At 32.1% G+C, this 19,328-nt stretch overlaps 1 protein-coding gene across 4 annotated transcripts in view; it reads left to right on the top strand.

Annotated features, from left to right (window-relative positions):
• Positions 1 to 19,328, top strand: part of Hasp (Hig-anchoring scaffold protein) — an 818,047-nt gene that overhangs the window by 457,512 nt on the left and 341,207 nt on the right. For 3 of the 4 annotated variants that reach the window (XM_085816685.1, XM_085816688.1, XM_085816686.1), the window contains exon 3: positions 6,529 to 6,711. The exons of the other annotated variant lie outside the window; for it this stretch is intronic. In XM_085816685.1, the coding sequence (XP_085672811.1) occupies positions 6,529 to 6,711 (183 nt within the window). The remainder of the gene's footprint in view (positions 1 to 6,528; positions 6,712 to 19,328) is intronic. 4 annotated transcript variants of the gene reach the window in all.

A 19,328-nucleotide genomic window follows, 5' to 3' on the forward strand; every position in this document is an offset into this window, starting at 1 on the left:
TTGAAGAGTAAGAAATGCAGATATCAAAAGAGCTTCGTAGCGGGTTATATTTGTGAACTTTCTGAATCTGATACGCAAGTAGAGTAACTTCCAGTATTACAAATACGGGATATTCAAAACAGTTAAATTCTGTGGTACACATATATAATAACAAAGTAAATTTCAGTGCTTTCAGTATAATATATAAGCCAGAAAAATTTTTTCAGCAAAAAGTAAATGCTTTTAATTGTCTAAATAAATTCCGGAAGAAAATCATATGTGTAGAGAACTACATCTAAGTTGAATCTGCGTACACCCAGTTCCGTTTTTAAAAGGTGCAGAAATGAAATTATGAAGAAATGAGGTATTTATAAAGAAAGGAGAATATACAGAGCGATAAATGAGAGTGCTTGTAAAAAGGAACTGAAATGAGAATGTTTGTGAAACGGAAAATTCTTTTAATTATAAAATGTAATATTATCAGGTTCAGTGTTCCGCCTTACTTTCTTTGGGAACATGCACAGACCTGACTCGGAACAGGGAGCTTACTAAAGCTATGTTCAATAAATGTGGGAAGTAGACAAGATACACAGGAAGGGTATACGAAACCCTTTATTTTTCACTCTTTACAATAATTTCCGTACTTCGGAATACAGAGACCAACTACTTGTGGTCTGAACGTAAGAATATAAAAATATTTAACTAAACTCTAACTTAACTTTGGAATAATAAACAAGGGCCTACGTGGAAGATTGGCCTTATATTAACAGGAAGCCGTATGTAGTACAGAGAACTGTTAACACTACAATACATTTAAAAAATATCACGAGGATTAAACCTCTGGCCTGGAAGGCAACCAGCAACTGAGTAAAACTGCTAAGGTAAGCGGCCTGCTTCGACTAACTCCTTCCTCTCTCTCGCTTGGCAAAAAGCCACAACTTAAGTACTTGGCGTTCGCCAGACAAATTTGCATAAATAAGTTAAAGCTTTTAATTCTGGCCGGAAGTAGAAAATAAGAAGTGATAGTAAAGATTTAAAATAAAAATAAGCGTTAGTAAAACTTAAGATCCTTACAATATACATATATAATAAGTTGTTTGCAAGTTAATTACATCAGATTCCTTGATTAAATGCTTATATTTAATACTAAATGTTAAGTTATTAAATTTTATAAATGCAGCGAGACACTTGAAACACAAAGACGGATATCGGAGCTTAAGTTGCTGAAAATAATTTTAAAAGTAAACGACTTTTACTTTTCTATGAACGAAGTAGGTTTTAAGAAATATTTCTATAATAATATCTCTTCAATAACTAAATTGATGTTTTCTTTAAATTCTATATAGTTTTGAATGTTTTCTTAATCTGGCAAATTTGTTGTTCTTGTAGCTAATCTCACTTGCCTTCTAATCAGAACGAAACCCATGAATTTTTCTTGGAATGCAATCCTATGTCTGCGTCATGTAATTGAAACCGTCTCGGTCCAGTTCCGCTCCTATTTTGAAATATGGATCCGAGCGTTCAGGCCTGTGAGACGGCTCTCAGTGTCTTCCCCTCCTCTTTTAATAGAACCAAATCATTCCCCAGGACTTCCAGCTCACTGTATATTTTGAGTGTCCCTTAAGTTGCAAAACATCTATGCCTCCTCTAAAATTGCGCGTGCCTCACCCCAGGGGATAATAGCCCTTTTGTGAAAGCTGACTTCAAGATGTCTTCACTCTTGTCCACAGGGGACTTATTTTCTAACTCCTCTTTTAAACTCGAAATAGTGTTCTCCTCTTTCTTTAGCGATGCTCAGTCTTAAGTGTTTCAAATTTCTATTTCGATGATGTAAATGTAAGTGTAATTATTTTAAAAAGGTGCTCCGTAAGCTAAACGCCTTTGTCCTCTGGAATTGGAAACCCCCGGACCTTCAGTATGGCAGTCAGTGTCGCTAACCATTATCCATTCTTGGCGGTTGTAGCAGATTTAAATCTAGCTTCTTTAAATAAGTCTTTATTAATCAAAAATATTTTATTTTGAATTTTATTATGTAATTACATAGTTATGGTAAAGTGGTCTTCAATTTCATATTTTAATGAGCAAAATGTGCCCGTTATACACTACTTATTCAACAAGTTTGACCATAAAAGGATTTTACAAAGACAAAATCTGAAACATTTAATCATAACTAGATTTCACGGAAATGAAATCTAAGAAATTTCTCTTCCGTGGGAGTACATTTTCTGAATTAATTTCAGTTTGATATTTTTTTAGAAAAGAGCCCTCTGTGTTGTGTTACAGTGGAACAAATCCTGCAAAAAGAAGATAAATTTTTCTCTAAGCCATATTTAATCTTAATCATGTTAAATGGCGCATAAAAACAGAACTGGCTGTAGAAATATTTACAATTTTCCTTTTTACTTTTTTTACCGTTCCAGCATTTTGCTTTTTACACTGAGAAAACACAATGTAACTTAAATTTGAAGGGAAAAAATACTCTTGAGATTGGTTTTATAACTAAATGTAGTTTACGTTGAATATCATTACTATTCTTAGCTTAATGAAAAGAACAAATGGTACGAAAATGTCAAAGGAAGCTTCTAAGGACTCTTTTCTCTTATTTGCTTTAATTTTTTTGTGTAACATCTTATTTCTTAGCGGTTTAATCACGGAAGATCCCATTTAATAGTTTTTATTATTTAACATTTAAATGTTAAATTCCAATGGAAATTTTAGTGTTTTTTTGAACTTATCAGAACAGATTTTTTTATTGTAATTGACAAAAGTTTCCAAAATTATTGCTATTCTTTTTTTAAATTCCTTAAATAATACTTCTATTAAGATTCTTTTGTAAAGTATACTATAGTTATGACGAATTGGTATCCTACATTATTTTTTAATAATATTTCTTATTTTGTTTATGAAACAGTTTTAATTCGCGTTACGCAATGGATAGAATTTGATGCTATTGCATGAAGATACTTAAAAAGTATTTAAATGCTTGCACTGAAGATCATGAAAAAAAGAACTGTATTTAAAATAACTATTTAAATAACCAGTTCTCTATTTAAAATACGAGTAAATCCTACTCTTTTACAAAATAAACATTATTTTTAAAAGGCTAGATTTTCATTAAATAATAAATTAATACTATTTCCATTAAAGACTTTTGTGAAATGAACTGTAATAAAATTGTATATAATCTGTTTTAGCTTTAGTTTTTTTACATAATTTTTAGTCCAGACAGTAAAAATGTGTAACTGTAAACAGAAATGAGAGTAAAGATGTGTAGCATAAAATAACTGGTTAATTAAAATAAATAAATACGTTACAGTTTCATTATTACAATGTAACATTTTAACTAAGAATGTATAATTCTAATATTCTTAACAACGAAAGCAAGATAATATAATGAAGTAAAATAACTTAAATAAATATATGATGATTGCACCATCATTACAAATGCTAATATTTATAATGTAGGTACAATTACTGCCTAATATACATAATTATTAATAAATATCGTTTTGATGTATATTTTTGTACATATTGCATTTTTATTTAGAGAACGTATGTCGTGTCTATATCTAATTGAGAAATCAAGTATATTTTTAAGTCGTTTATCCTTATCGGTTAGCCCTGACTAGCGTAATAATACGATTTAAGAATATTTGTCAAACTCTTTCCAAAGTTTTATGGTTTTTGCTGATTTTTCAAGCTTACATATAATTTATTATCTAACAAATGCTCTAAATTAAAAGTTTCTTGCATCAACACTCCTTGTTCTTTATATTATGTTAGAGCTATTGAAAGGAAACATGGGACTATGTTCTCAGAATTCTTCTTAAACTTTTTTTAATATTTTTCTTCAGGACAAATAGGTAACATTCATAGAATTAAAACTAGCCCATATTGTTGAATGTTTGCTTTTCATTTAGAAACATGACTAGAAAGCTCTAAGGTCTCTGACAGCGACGTACTTCTTGCTCTGTCCCTCTATGATAAAATAGGAAGTCAGTAAAATGACAAGAATGAGAAAGATTGTTAAAAAAAGGATTAAAACCGTAGAAAAGAATCAGTGAACTAGCCATTAATTGGTTATTCATGAAAAGAATAGCTGGTCCGTTTTCTCCCTAAATTGTAAAACAGTCATGTAATTGAAAAAAATCTGTAACATGTGCAGGATCTTGTCTCAAATAGTTGCATTTTCCAAATTATGAAATCAATTACCACATTATTTCAGAACAGTATAATTCAGCATCAGTCAACGTGAACATGTGTTTAACTGCGAGTTAGTGTAAAGTCAAGAAAACCGCTGTTATATTAAAAATACTTTCAGAATGTGATAGGAATTCTACCTTTTAGTGATTAGTCGAAAAGTGCCAAAATTTTAAAAAGGAGGACCCTTAAAGGGATTTTAAGGATGATCTTTTAAAGTTTAATGTGTTTTATCAGTAGAGATTACCAATAGAGATAGGAAGAGTAGCGAAACATTTTACAGTATTTTGGATGAATATGCATTTAGGTTAACATGGAAACATTATACATCTGTTCTGTATTTAAAAAGCGAAAATATATGTAATATAAGTTCGTAAAAAATATTGAATACTTTTAATTAGATACATTATGAATTAAGAGCATTTCTGTTTATATCAATTAGTTTAGAAAAGAAAAAAATATTTTTATGAACGGAATTTATTACTTTTAAATAGTTTAGTTTATTAATTAATAATAGACAGATAAAATGCAAAAGAATAATTGCTACCCCTATCGGAAAAGCGATTCTACTCGCTACATAATTATATTACTTCTAGTTTCTAGATTCTGCTTATTTATAATCTTATTCCTATGTTTTGTATTTATTTAAGGTCTCATAATTTATTTAAGACACAATTGACTTTGGGATCTAGAAGCGTTTATAAGTGTTTCCCATAAAGTGAAATCAATCGTTTCAACGCTTTATGCAATTTTATTTTAATAAAGGTTCCACAAGAAAACTGTATTCTCATATAATGGAGAAGAACTGTTATTCCGAAGTTTAATTCATACATTTAAATACATCTATAGTGTGATGGATTCTTAATAAACGAGCAGCATGGGTGTCTGCAGATAGCGGTCTTTGGTGTAATAATTATTTTTTTAAATCGCAAAATTGCCTCGATTTACTGAAAATTTAGTGCTTGAACTTAGGATTCAGAAACACATAAAAGAAGTTTTGCTTCGGATCGTATGTAAATAAATCGTTTCCAAATTCAATCCGTCAAATGAACGTAACGATTCTCAAGGAACTTCTCACTCTGCATTCTTCACTTAGGGTAATTAAACCCTAAGGAATAATTTGAAGTACTTCGATTGCTAATGATCCCATGTTGCTATTGAGGCAAAAGAGAAAAAAAAATTACTTTCCTTTGAATTCTAACATTTCTATTGCTGCATTAGTAAACGATGCAGAGTTTTTTTATCATGCACATTTTGCGAAATCAGTATATGAATGATTTTATTTCAGTAAAGGAAAGATGTTATTTGTACCTTTTATTCCAAACTTTAAAAAGGAAAGAATGGCTTTCTAAATCAATAAATCGTGTTCTCTACATTATTTGAAGGCAGTGAATAAAATCCTTTAACAAGAACTTAAGTAAAGGATAAATCTGACAGTTGGATTATTTGTTATAATTTTCACAATTCTGCTACATGAAGAACTCATATAGCAGTATTATATACTGTATGATCTTGCGTTGCCCCAACTTGTCAGCAACAGTAGTAGTGACTGCTATGAACTGTAAAGTACACAAACTTGTAAGAAGGGTTTAAATCCCTTTTTATTCCACTTTAGAAATCACAGCTGCGTTCACTTGACGCTCACAAACTACGCCGACCCGGCGGTTTAACAAAATAGAAAAGTACAACTAAAAATAAATGACAGGATGAATAAATAACGAAATCACTATCTACAAGGCTCTATAATCGTAACTAACTTAACCGCGTTCTAAGATACAGCTGAGATTCAGCAAACTTCCTAATTAAGAAGTTGAAAGATTCAACGAACTGCCGAAATAGGCACACAGGCCGAAACGCGCGGTTCTTAAAATTTCTACCTAGCAACCTTCACTCTCGCGATTCAAGAAGCACACTTACAATCTCGTTTCCCTTCTATTTAAACTCAATTTACTTCTGCTAAAATTTGAATAGTCTGCGCGTTCTACTACGATTTACATACTCTGGCATTGGCAATTCTAGGGGAAAGTAAAGGCTTGACAGGAAAGATAGCTTAAACTTAAAATAAATGTTAGTTAAAACAAATATAAACCCTACAACTGTAAAATTTAAAAAGATGACTTGTAAAACTAATATTGTTTTGCTTGTAGGTTACATAATGTACATTGATTACTAGCTTGTGTTTCGGTACACATATTAACATATATTAATGATATGTTATTCTAAAGGCTAACTATATTTTTAGCAACAGTGGAGTATATTTAAATGTTATGTGCATAAGTTTATGACTATTAAAGCATTGCTGCCTGTTTAAAATTATCACTTCTTTCAAATTACTAATTTCATTTCCAGATCTACACTGTCAGCCTCTCTTACCTCCTCAAAATGGCAAAGTCCAAGTAATTGGGGAGATGTTTGGACAGAAAGTCACCTACGGCTGCAACGAAGGCTACTGGTTGTTTGGCAATTCGGAAAGGGTATGCCAAGGAGATTTTACTTGGAGTGGTTCTGATCCTGAATGCAAGATCAAGGGAGGTGAATATATATATATATATATATTTCGCTTTCCTCAGTGAAATAATACCGTTGTTTATTGATTGATGTCCAATACAAATGTTAATTAAATTATTACATTTGTGATTGTGGGGCATCTCTAAATACCAACAGAGTGTAGCATGATCAGTTACAGTGGGTGACAAGTATGGTGGGTTTCAGCTATATCTTTCAGCAGCTATTAAAAATTTCTGCAATAAGCATTTCAAGAAGACGTGAATAGACGGCACGGATTAAATGAATAAACCTTACTTCTCTTCTGTAATGGCCTTGTCTAGAAAGTGGATTGGTTCATTTCTGCGCTGGCGAGAAACAAACGATTATGGATTTGCACATACGCTAGAACAGAGTTTCTTAAACTGTTGGTCGCGGGACCTGCAGCAGGGGGTCGCTAAAACTTTTAGCAGTTTTGATATTTCTTTAACTTATTATAATAATTATACAATTACCAAACATTTTTACACAATGTAGTATCTGAAAATAGATAAAGGTAAGACAATACAGACAAAGAAAAAAACGAAAAATTTTCGACGCATTCTTTTTATAATATAAACGTTCAGTTTACTTGCTTTGCACGTGCCGCTGCCATTTCGTCTGTTACCTATTTAAATTGTTACATGTCTTAAAATTAGAAACTAAAGTTAATGACCTTAAACTGCAATAGTATATTACAGTACAAGTGAAAAAATTGACGGTTTCATTTACGGGTGTGTGGGATTTGCGCAATATGGGGTCCCACAAAATATTCGTAAATATTATGGGGTCCAGGAGTCGCGAAAAAAATCCTAGTGATAAAAAGGGAATGGAGACTGAAAAAGTTTAAGAAACACTGCGCTAGAACAAAGAGTTACCGATTTGCGCACGTGAATGAAACGAAAAGATAAGGACCTAACAGTTTTTTTCCCAATTGTATTGTGAATTAAATAATTTTCCTAACAGCATTGTAATGAATTGCAAATACTGGTTTTCTTTGTAAAATACTCATTGTGATTACTATTTTCAATCTTCCATCAACGGAAAATAAGCTATAGTTGATCTTCGTAATATTACTAGTAACATTTGCTGAACTGTGGTCACCAGAAAGAGTATCCTGTATGTTATAAGGTATTTCTCCCACTTTCTTGGCATGCCTTCGTAGTGTGGTGGTCTGCACAATGGGCCGGTATTCCAGAGGTCGCGATTCGATTCCTGGCGAAGGCGTTGTTAATTTTGCATCTTTCCTGCTTCCAAAAAATCCTATTGTCTCTACAATGTTTTTATATTTGTTTTTTGTTTCGAATAAATTCTAACAAATTGAATTAAATAAAACAATCTAGTCTATTAAAAACTACGCGCATCTGTCTTTTCGTTTGTCTGTAAAAACATCTCATTCGGAACGGCGGGAAATTAACTTTCGAGAGAGTTACTCCCGGATTTCAAAAATTCGTGGGAAACCATCAGGACCATTCTGTTATTGGCATGGCTTTAATAAGACAAGATATTAATTAAAAGCTCTGATAACGCTAATTTTCGCTCTCATTTTTTTCGAATGGCAACAGTCTGGCATGCTGGAGATAAAAATGCTTTGTATTTAAAAGTGTTGCCATTGCTCGCTTTCAAATCGTAGAGTTTGTTAAACCAAAACTTGTAAATTTTTAAAAATATGAAATAAAAATGTGCTGAATGTTTCTACATTTTATTCTAAAATGAAAGGAAAATTCTGAAAGCTTTCAGATTTTAAATTACGCCCAAAGGGCGTTTTTTTTTCATTTATAGACACATACACGCTTCGAGAGCGTTTAGCATTTAGGTTAACTCCACATTGGACTAAAATATTTAAAAACAGCATATCTTTAGAATCTCTGATAGACTGCCTGGAAATCTGGATCGCGAGCTGGAGATCAAAATTGTTTTATTCCCAGTGTCACCACTGCTAGCTTTGTAACTGTTGAGTTTCTTAATCAAAAATTCGTTTAAGTTTTACAAAATATGAAATAGACCATAAAACAGATTCCAAAAGATGAATAAGACACATATCAGCTGGATTCATCCACAGCTTAACGCCTTTTGGGATGCCATTTCATTGTTTGAATTTGAAATTTGAAGTTATAATTATACTTCTACGAAATCTAAATCCATATGTGCTACTCTGAAATGCAACAAGTCTTATTTTGAAGAGAATTATGGGAAAAGTTTTAGGTTGTGAAGTCATCTCTAGACAGAATGCTGGATCAAGAGTTATCGTTCCACGCACTGAACTTTTCATAGAATATAGAACTTATATTTTGCTTTGGCCGCAGACCGCTCATCTGGCGGGCTTTCCCGCTAGTAAATAGAATTTTCTGACATGTTTACATATGGCGTTATTTTAAATAAATTGCTTACATAATTATATTAAATACGATAATTATTGTGTATATTAAATAAGTTCTGTTCAATTATGTTGTAGAGACAGGAGGAGGTTTTTGGAAGCAGGCAAGATGAAAAATTAGCAAACGCCTTCGCCGGGAATCGAAGTAATTGGTTGATTAAGTACTTTATCAGTAAGAGATTTGTAGAATTTCTTTCAGATGATGCTAATAATATTGCTTGTTTTGCCTGTTTTGACAAAAGTGAATTTGGCCTTAAGTCCCACAATTTTATTTTTTATTTCTAACCAATTAATTATGCCTTTAAACCTGCGAACTCTTTTAAGTGTTAGTTTGATTCTGTTCAAAATTTCTTGTTTTTCCGTTCTATAAAAGTATAAGTGGGAAGACTAAGTTTAAAGCTGTTAGTGAGAATAAAATAATCTGTTTTAAATCAAGTTTTTAAATGCAAAGAGAAAAAGGAACTGTGCTAACTGGCCTAAATTTAATTTCTTTTTTTCCTAAGCTGTCTTAAAGAGGTATTAACTACACTTGGATTCCAGTAATAATGTAATGATAGTGAGAATCTAAAAATGGAGTATAAAAAGTGGATCTTTACATTATCATGGTGAAGACAAGTCTTCTTCATGATAGTTGGTAACTATACATAATTAAAAATAAATTTAAATAAATAATGCATTTAAAATTTATCCAATACTCAGTTGAGAATAAACATATACAAAAAACAAGAAGCACACTGGCAAATTGCAAGAAAAAGAAGGCAAAACATGTCAAAACCAAAAGTGCAATAAGACATTTACATTTTTCAGCGTGCAATTCGAATGGATTTTAAACTGCCTTTTACTTTGTATTTATTACACACGAGTATCTACATAAAAAATAATACGAAACCTCAATATACTATAACATCCTGAGAACTGTAAAATATAGTAACTCAACAGAATAAAAGTGATTTAAGACAATGTGAGGACAGATATAAATTAAGTCTTAAAAAAAGATTAGAGCTCCAATTTAAAGCGAAAGAATTGCTTCTTTAAATACTATATTTTGAAATAGAAAAGACAGAAAAAATAGGGAATTAAATTATTTTGCTGTAGTTTTAGAAATATTGCTACTTTAGATAATTTAAACATCGCAAGGTGTTTATTTATTATTATTTGGAATAAAATTTAAATTTCTCCTATTTGAAAAATAAAGTATTATAATCCTTAACAGTTTGTTGGGGAAAAAGGCCTCCTTTTTATTCTGTCTTAAATGTGTAAGCTGCTTTCACCTCTGAGAAATTTAAGAACTAAATTACTGGTTATTGTAAACGCTGTCACAAAAAAGGCATTCTTTCTTATCATGTATAAGAGTATTTTTTGCTCGCTTTTATCTCTAAACATGAAAACTGCCAACAAGATTAATGTCAAAAATAAAATAATATAAAAACAAAGCCAAGCAAATCTCAAAGGAGGCTCACTTCTCCTTCATTGCAAAGCAAATTTTAAAGCATGTACGTTACTTGAAATCTTTTCGATATTCGAATAATAAAACAAAAGGAAGGAAAATAATGAGTCTACAACGCATATAAAATACAATGATTATTTCATAATTTCTGCACACTGTTAGAATTTTTTCTACACATACTAAACATACTAAATACTGATAAACTTTATAGTGGGATATTTTTTTTAAGTATCCGGCTTGAAAAATCATCAATTATCCTGTAGGATCAAATTATTCTAAAGGAGCTCTCGCGCATTTAACCGCTGTCAAATCATTTAAGTATATCACTAAATAAATTTTTTGTTGCTGCCTAGCTCACTCGCGTACACAGTTGAAGGAAAAAAAATTACAAAAGTGCCTCTTGAGTTCAGTTCTTTCCCACAGTTAGAAAAGTATTCATCGATCACATCACTTTAAAACCGGTGGAATATTGATGCTGGTCTCTAACATCTTCCCCCTTTCTCAGTCTACAACTACTGCAGAGGGCTCACAATTCTTAATAAATATTAAACAGATCAAAACAATGATGCTCTTTAACAGCTTTTCCTGATAGAGTGGTCTGAGCATCCAGAGAAGATCTGTTTTAGAACGCTCCGAGACCGATCAGCATTGCTGACTTTTTTATTTTTTTACTTAATTTGTGAAAAAGAATCACAAAATTGATTAGATGATAGATCTAAAGGAAAAATTTTCTGGATAGGTCTGGTAAAAATATTCAAGTGAGTTTTCATTTCGAAAGTCCACACTTTGCAAAATGAAGCTGTTCTTCTTTTCTTATGCATTTCCTTTTTAAAAAATATTTTATTATTTGGTTATTTCTAAGAATTTTCGGAGAACCATGATGGGCCCTCGCACCACTGAGCTTTAGTTATTAACTTGTCAGCCGAATATCCTCCATAAACGTGCCTTCGTGGTGTAGTACTTCTGCACGCTGGGCCGGTATTCCAGAGGTCCGTGGTTCGATTCCCGGCGAAGTCGGTTGCTAATTTTTCATCTCTCTGGCTTTTCCAATTAACCTAATGTCTTCTACAGTGGCGCCAGTTGCCTAGTGTGGAAAACTGTTGATTTCTTCACTTTATTGAAAACAAAAAATAAACAACTGTTCGCATCTCGAATCCACCAAAGAGCCATCATAGAATCACCCTAAAATATAACTTTTACTTCAGACAAATCAAAAGTTAATCTAGTGGAGTGAGGGTTCTGACGACATTAGTTCTACTTTCTGAATCCACGTGACCTTTAGCGGTGCAGCTCTAGATTTGGCTCGTAAGAGACGAATTTTCAATAAAAAATTTCTTCAATTTCGAAAACAAAAAGAATTTGTCTATGTTGTGGATTAATATTTAATTGCAGGAAATATTTTTCTACGTCTGACGATACTCCTATGAGACACAACCTAAATTTATCCATTATATCGGGAATTAACTCGTTTGGTTCCTAAATCAAAAATCCTTATTGCCTCTTCTCTTGCTGAGTGGCTTATTTGCCTCTTTCACTGAGATATCAAAGATTGGTCTGATTTTCTAGGTTAGGTTTTCTTCAATTACAGGGTGATGAAGTAAATAGTGTTCAAATTCATTTACCTTTCATCTTGTTCCATTTCTTAATTCCTAGCCTTTTCCATTCCTTAAATGTAAAACGATGGTCATCTAGATATCCTTCACTGGCTGTTAGAAAGCAAATTTTTTCTCTTTCCAGATTCAGTTTTTGTTACTCCGCAAAAAGGATTTCATTTTTGAATAGTAGAGATACCTCGTATCTTCCATTAGGAAGAGAAGTCGAATTATTTTGAAATGAATCCATTCTATCAGAAAACAGACGTTTCTTGCTAACATTCACATACTGAATGCTAGTAATAGTTCTCTGATACTCAAAATATAAAGATTCCATAGTTCAATAGTGTCATTTAGAGAACACAAGATCCAATATTAAGAAAATTATTCTTATTCCCATACAACACAAATTATTCACAATCTCTGAAGTCAAGAGACATGCATTTTTTCCAATTAAAGTGCAACCAAATCTGTTTTGGATTAGAACCAGTCAAGTATTCAGTTTCATTGATGCACTAGCAAATATATGGCCTGCAACATCTACTTCTAGGAGCAAATCAATTTCTGATTATTTAAGGCTTAAATCAGGCACTAACAAATCTCCTTCTTTTAATTCTAAAATGGTTACAATATCAAAAACTCTTGGAGCTATACTATAGAATAGATTTTCAGAAAAAGTGTTCTGCACTTGTGTGCAGAGATTTTGATTTCTTGTTTGTACCGAGTTACATTTCATACACATCGTTCCCACGGGATGTAGATTTATTCTCTCTCTAAAAAATCCATAAATGAGTTCTGTTAACATTTGGGCTTCAAGTTAATATGTTTAATTATTATGCTGCTCAGATACGAGCGTTGAGACCCTGCAAATACAATCGCCTTAACCTTCTTTTGTAGTTTCTATTCCGTATTCTCAAAGCTAAAATCATTAATAGAACATTTTTAACGTTGCAGTCATTGGATAAAGACTTAGTCTCGGTAACTTCAATTTTGATTTTCTTTCCATTTAATTCTCTATTAGGATACATAAGAACATAATGATTTCTATTGCACTGGACACATTTATTTTTATATCTACAATTTCTAGATTTGTGACTGTTCGTAAACAGCAAAAGGAGGCTCCTTTTTATTCAAAATCTGTTTTTTTAATCTTCAAGACCAAAATTTCTACTCATGAAAACATACCTGAATTAAATAACTCTTACCACAAAACAAGATATTGGAATTTAGCCTACCTGAATTTCCTTGGCTCGTCACAGTTACCAGCACCGCGATGGAACGCATTCGGGTAGTCTTTTTTTGTTAACCTTTGCGTTAGCTCCAAAACCGCTACGAGACAACAAAACCATCTCTTCGCCTTACACGTCTTGTTCAAGGAATCTAATTAAACTCTTAAAAGATTTATCCAATAAAGGCGACACTCGGGCTTGAACTTAAGAGACTAAGAAATAAACTAAACTAATCTTCACTAAAGAGATATAGCCGAAGCTATCAAAATTCTAACAGAGTTGGCCTCTTAACGCTAATTGACTGCGAAGCTATCAAGGGCCTAAAGTACGGCTGAGCGTAATAATAGCTTAAGAGGGAGTAGCCTAAAAAGACGGACGCGTGCTAGTCAGAATCTCTGGTTCTCTCTAAGACGCTATAACTTCGCGGTTAAATACCGCTCTTCCTCATTTGCATTCAAACGTGATTCTAAAACTATGTTCTAGCCGGAAGTTGTAAGCTGAAATTCAGAAATGATAGGAAAGGAAGTTTAACTCAAAATTTGACTGTTAGATAAATTAATATAATCCTTACACCATTTTCATAGTTTCATTCAAAATAATTAACATATTGCAAAATAGTGTTCACTATAATTTACATCAGTTTACATATTTTCGAAATGTTCCCCAGTAAAGAGAAATGTCAACCTTTGGAAGTTTAAACTGTCTCTTTTCAGTAGAATACAAATACTTCAGCGTCCACGATTCCTTAACTTTGCTTCCGATTACGCGTTCTTTTATTTTAGGGATCAGTTCGTAATATTTAGCTGTATATTTTTCGGACCCTGATAAATCCTTTTCATAACTTTATTCAGAATAATCAATATATTGCAAAATAGTGTTCACTATTTCTTCTTGGCAGCTTGTTTGTCTTTCAAATTTCTCCTTGAACTAAATTCTAAAACTGAAAATTCGTTGACATTTGGATTCCTTTCGAAAGTGCCGTATTTATTTTATTCGAACACAAAAAAAGTCTTTCATTATCTCTCCGAACATCCATATTGCTTAATCAGTTGCTAAATATTAATCCCGCACTTATGGCAAGAAATACTCCTGTGTAGGATGAAACTACTGTAAAGCGGCTTTCGCGCATGTAACTGATGCTGAACAGCCATCGAAACATTTGAATAAATCACTAAAAGATCCATTAATGTTCAAATTATATTTAATTAATAGCATAAGAAATTATGCAGTGGAAAGGATCGAATTTAACATTGCTGCATCGCACACTCACGTGCACAGTTGAGGGGAATAAAACAAGTGTCTCTTGAATTCAATTCTTTTATACAGTTAGAAAAGAATTCATCGATTGCTTCACTTCATATCCAGTAGAATAGTGAGGCTGGTTTCTAACATAGTCTATACTGTTCTTTTACAACAAATCATTGCTATGCTTTGTCTTTCAACTTTTTAACTTTCAAATTAAATTTAAATAAAAACGAAGTCACGAAGAAATTCTCTCAGTTTCTGTTATTTATTATACCATTACTTTCTGTCTATACAGCATTTCATAAAATTGGGAATCCTATTATTTTCTTAAAAATGTGTGAAGTATGCTAGTGCTGATAAAAAGCCATTCTAATGAAATATTGCAAAATTAAGAAAAGTTAATTATTTCATTTTTGTACCCATAATGATATCTATTGTCTAGCCCTCTTGAGAATGGGCAGTTGCTATTGCTATGAATAAAAATTTTACTGTCTCCGATTAATTGGAATTAAAATTCGAAACTGAAGTATTTCAATTAAATATTGCACAGAAACTGTTCAGAACACTTGATATTTCTCAGCCACGAGATTTAAAAAAAAAAAAAAATATCTGAACCCAAAACGTAATCTATGATAATTGAAAATCTTTTATTGATAACAATAATACATTTTAATTTATATCAGTTGCATATATTATTTAAGAAAAAACCAAAGATTGAAACTACCAAGAAATGAGCTTATGGTATAGATCTGTCAACTTATTAGTCCAAATTGGCTTTGTCCCTGAAGGACTATTGTTTTCGTTTTGCGATTTTGCATTGAATCACTATAAATGTCCGTTTCATTTTTCAACCTGTTGCCACCAAATTTTAGAGTCCTGCACTATATTTGAAGAAATTAAATAATGAAAAATATGCATAAATGTATGTATATTTCTCGCATTCTGATAAACAACGGCATATAGAGCCATCGAATTTTGAATGACGTAATCCTCCTACGAATATGGGCATGGGGAAGACAAAATTTGAAATTTGGAATTTGTTTTATTATCCATTTCATATTTTGTAAACCTTTAACGAAAATTTTTATTAACAAACTCCAGGATTTCAAAGCGAGCAATGGCAATACTCTACGTGGGAAAAAAAACCTTTTTATCTCCAGCCCGCGAAACTGTGTATCGGAAATTCTAAAGATATGCTCATTTTAAAATTATTTTGCGACATTGCTATTGAACTGAATTTTATGGTTTAAGTGCAAAGGACATGATATTTAATAAATAAAGGTCACACACAAAACGTTAAAAAAAAACGCCCCTTTGGACGTGATTTAAAATCTGAAACCTTTCAGATTTTTTTAAAAATTTTTTAGGCAATTAAGATTGATTACATTCTAAAGATCAATTAAAAATTTTACATTTTACCGAAAGACAGCACACTAAGAACTGGTTAAGTATGGATTATATATTAAACACATTATGTTTCGCTCAGTGGCAACACTTATCTCGATAGCTTCTCCGTGGCAATACTCAACTTACAGTGACTGGATGATATGTGCATGATATTGTAACGTAAAATTATGGAAAAATCTCTCGAAAAACTGTCTGAGAATGTTTCTAATGTTTTAACAAAAGCTAAAATTTTGCTATGTTTGATCGTTTAAAAATAAAATACACTATAAAAAGAGTTTACATTCTTCATTATTATTCTATTCAAGACTCCTTTGGCGTAAAATAAGAAAACGAAGCAAAACGATTAAACTGGATTTCTATTACGTTAAAGTCTGAATATTTAAAAGCTTTTCAGTTGCTTAGTAATCGAAACATATTTAAAGATGTCTTGAATTTAATGAAATACATTACCCTCAAAAATAAGGTTGCATTTACTTTATATAATGTATAAAAAAACATGAAGCGAATGAAACTAAAACACTTATAAATAAATAAAATGAGAATGGATTAAAGCCGGAATAAAAGGTCCAATCAAAATATCTGTTGAGCAACAAGACGTAATGAAATAGCTAAATATCTGTAATTAAATTTAATTTAGAATGAAAGCAAAATTTTAATAAATCAAAAAGCGAATAATGAAAGCTTTAATTCAGAAAACGAAATGTAAGAAGAAAAAGAAACTTATCTTTAATTATTGCAAATTCGTTTCATTGATAGCCGTTGAAAAAGAATTCCACTGTAATCTCTGCGCTTGAAAAAAAGGCAATAAATTAATACAAGCATAAAAATGCTGGAAGAGGAAGTATGAGATGTCTTCATTAAACAATGTCTCTGATTAATTCGTAAAATAAAGGATAAATTTAATTTAAAATTTCTACATTAATAATTTTTGTGTTAATACTAAACATTAATTAAAGCATTAAAACAAGTTACTTAATTGCTGTACTTACTAGGGGAGTCAATCAAAATGTTTATTGCACTCCCCTGAAGTATAAAAAAATTAAGAGCACATGAAAATATAAGTTATAAAAATATATAAAATATATAGTTCTTTTTATTATATATGGAAATTTACTATCAAAATTATTTTCTGCATCGTCGTCACGTTTGCTCAAAGGATGAAAATTACGAACAATTACAATTTCGAACACGGTACTATAAATAATTACATTTATGGTAGCTTATTCGAAGGTTCTTGTTCAGAAATTCGGGCAACTTATTGAAAATCGTCATCTGTACTAAAACTGTTATTAGATCTGTCTATTTGAAACCCGATAAGAAACTTTTCCAGGTAATAGGTTCCTTCCGAAAGTACAAAAGAAGGCCTCCCAGAAGTAGACTAGACAGAAGGAAACTTTCCTCTAACTGGTTCCTCACATTACTTTCATCGCGAAACAGAGCTGGCAGCTTTGTTTTCCTTGGCGTAATATAATATTGTCCCCAGCGTTCCGCTGTATTAGTTTCACATTTCCCCACCGCTGTACCCTTTATTAGTTAAATTGCATACGCGACATACGTTTTGCGCACAGTGATCTATGCAAAATTTCCCTCAAAGCTAAGGACAGAAAATTTCCGTTCAAACCTGTCCTGGAAGAAACGCATTTTTCGAAAATGTTTCTTATTGCATTGCGCTCCTAAAAGTGCTTTCTCGCAGCATTAGTTTGAACGGAAGGTTTTTAGCTACATCTTTCCGGTAGTAGTGTAAGGATCTTAAGTTTTACTAATGTTTATTTTATTTTAAATCTTTACTATCACTTCTTATTTTCTACTTCCGGCCAGAATTAAAAGCTTTAACTTATTTATGCAAATTTGTCTGGCGAACGCCAAGTACTTAAGTTGTGGCTTTTTGCCAAGCGAGAAGAGAGAAAGGAGTTAGTCGAAGCAGGCCGCTTGCCTTAGCAGTTTTACTCGGTTGCTGGTTGCCTTCCAGGCCAGAGGTTTAATCCTCTTGATAATTTTAAACGTATTGTAGTGTTAACAGTTCTCTGTACTACATACGGCTTCTTGTTAATATATGGCCAATCTTCAAGTAGGCAATTGTTTATTAATCCAAAGTTAGTTTAGTTAGAGTTTAGTTAAATATTTTTATATTCTTACGTTCAGACCACAAGTGGTTGGTCTCTGTATTCCGAAGTTCGGAAATTATTGTAAAGAGTGAAAAATAAAGGCTTTCGTATACCCTTCCTGTGTATCTTGTCTACTTCCCACATTTATTGAACATAGCTTTAGTAAGCTCCCTGTTCCGAGTCAGGTCTTTGCATGTTCCCAAAGCAAGTAAGGAGAAACATTGAACCTGATAGTAGTTGTATTTAACAATATGTTTCGCATAAGTAGCAATACGTTACGATTCGAGAAAAACAATTGCGTTGATAACTCTTTTGCGTAAATAAGAAAGGAGATAAACCAGTAAGAATAAAATTCAGCTTCTGCATAGTATGCTTCTGTGTTATCTTCCTTTCTACTTCTGGTAGAAGTGTGTCCCTCAGAAATGTTTCTTATTGACGTGGATAGGTATGATATTGGTTTTCAGCTATCAGATCTTTTCCGTAAATTCCAATGGAAATTTTCCAGAAGTTCTATTTGCATGCGCTTGTTTTCAGACAACGTACGTTGATTTGCGATCATCTGGTATGTAATTACTTGATCACCATACACTTCACACAGCTGGTGATGAATCTTATTGGACGTACACCTTCTCGCCCACAGACAATTAATCACGATACGTTGGATGCTAGTTATGAATAACGCGACATATTCACAACTGACAGCCGTCTATTTAATAAACTCTTAAACAACTCGACACAAAATTTAAAGACAAATTTTTCTGAGAAAACAGGTTCCTCCTAGAAGTGCAAAGAAAGACCTTTTGGTTTCTCTGCGTTTTCTCTTACGTGAAGCAGAGCTGCCAGTGCAATGTTGTCCCCAGCGTAGCAAAATATTGCGGGTTTGAAGAGGGAAAAATAATTACTAAACGCAATATTTTCCCCCCGCGTCAGTAAGGTCTGATAAAGATATGACGTTACGCCGTAATGGTTACTCCTCCTTTTTTTAAAAAAAAAACCTGTGTCAGTATTTCCAACTGCGTTCATAAAAATATCTTTTCTTTTGGTGTATTTGCTTGCAGATTTACAGGAAGAAATAAGAATGTTATTCGACTATGCACACTATCTCATTTTTATCTCCACATTATCGTCTATTCAGATTTTGTCACTAAATTCATATACCTCTCTCACACTTGACGTACGTTGTAAAGGAATCGATTTTCTAAAACCTAATTATATGTACAAACT

The sequence above is a fragment of the Stegodyphus dumicola genome, chromosome 5, assembly GCF_044657685.1.
Source record: "Stegodyphus dumicola isolate Sdum_Otavi_A_Nest chromosome 5, ASM4465768v1".
Classification (NCBI taxonomy): Eukaryota; Metazoa; Arthropoda; class Arachnida; order Araneae; family Eresidae; genus Stegodyphus; species Stegodyphus dumicola.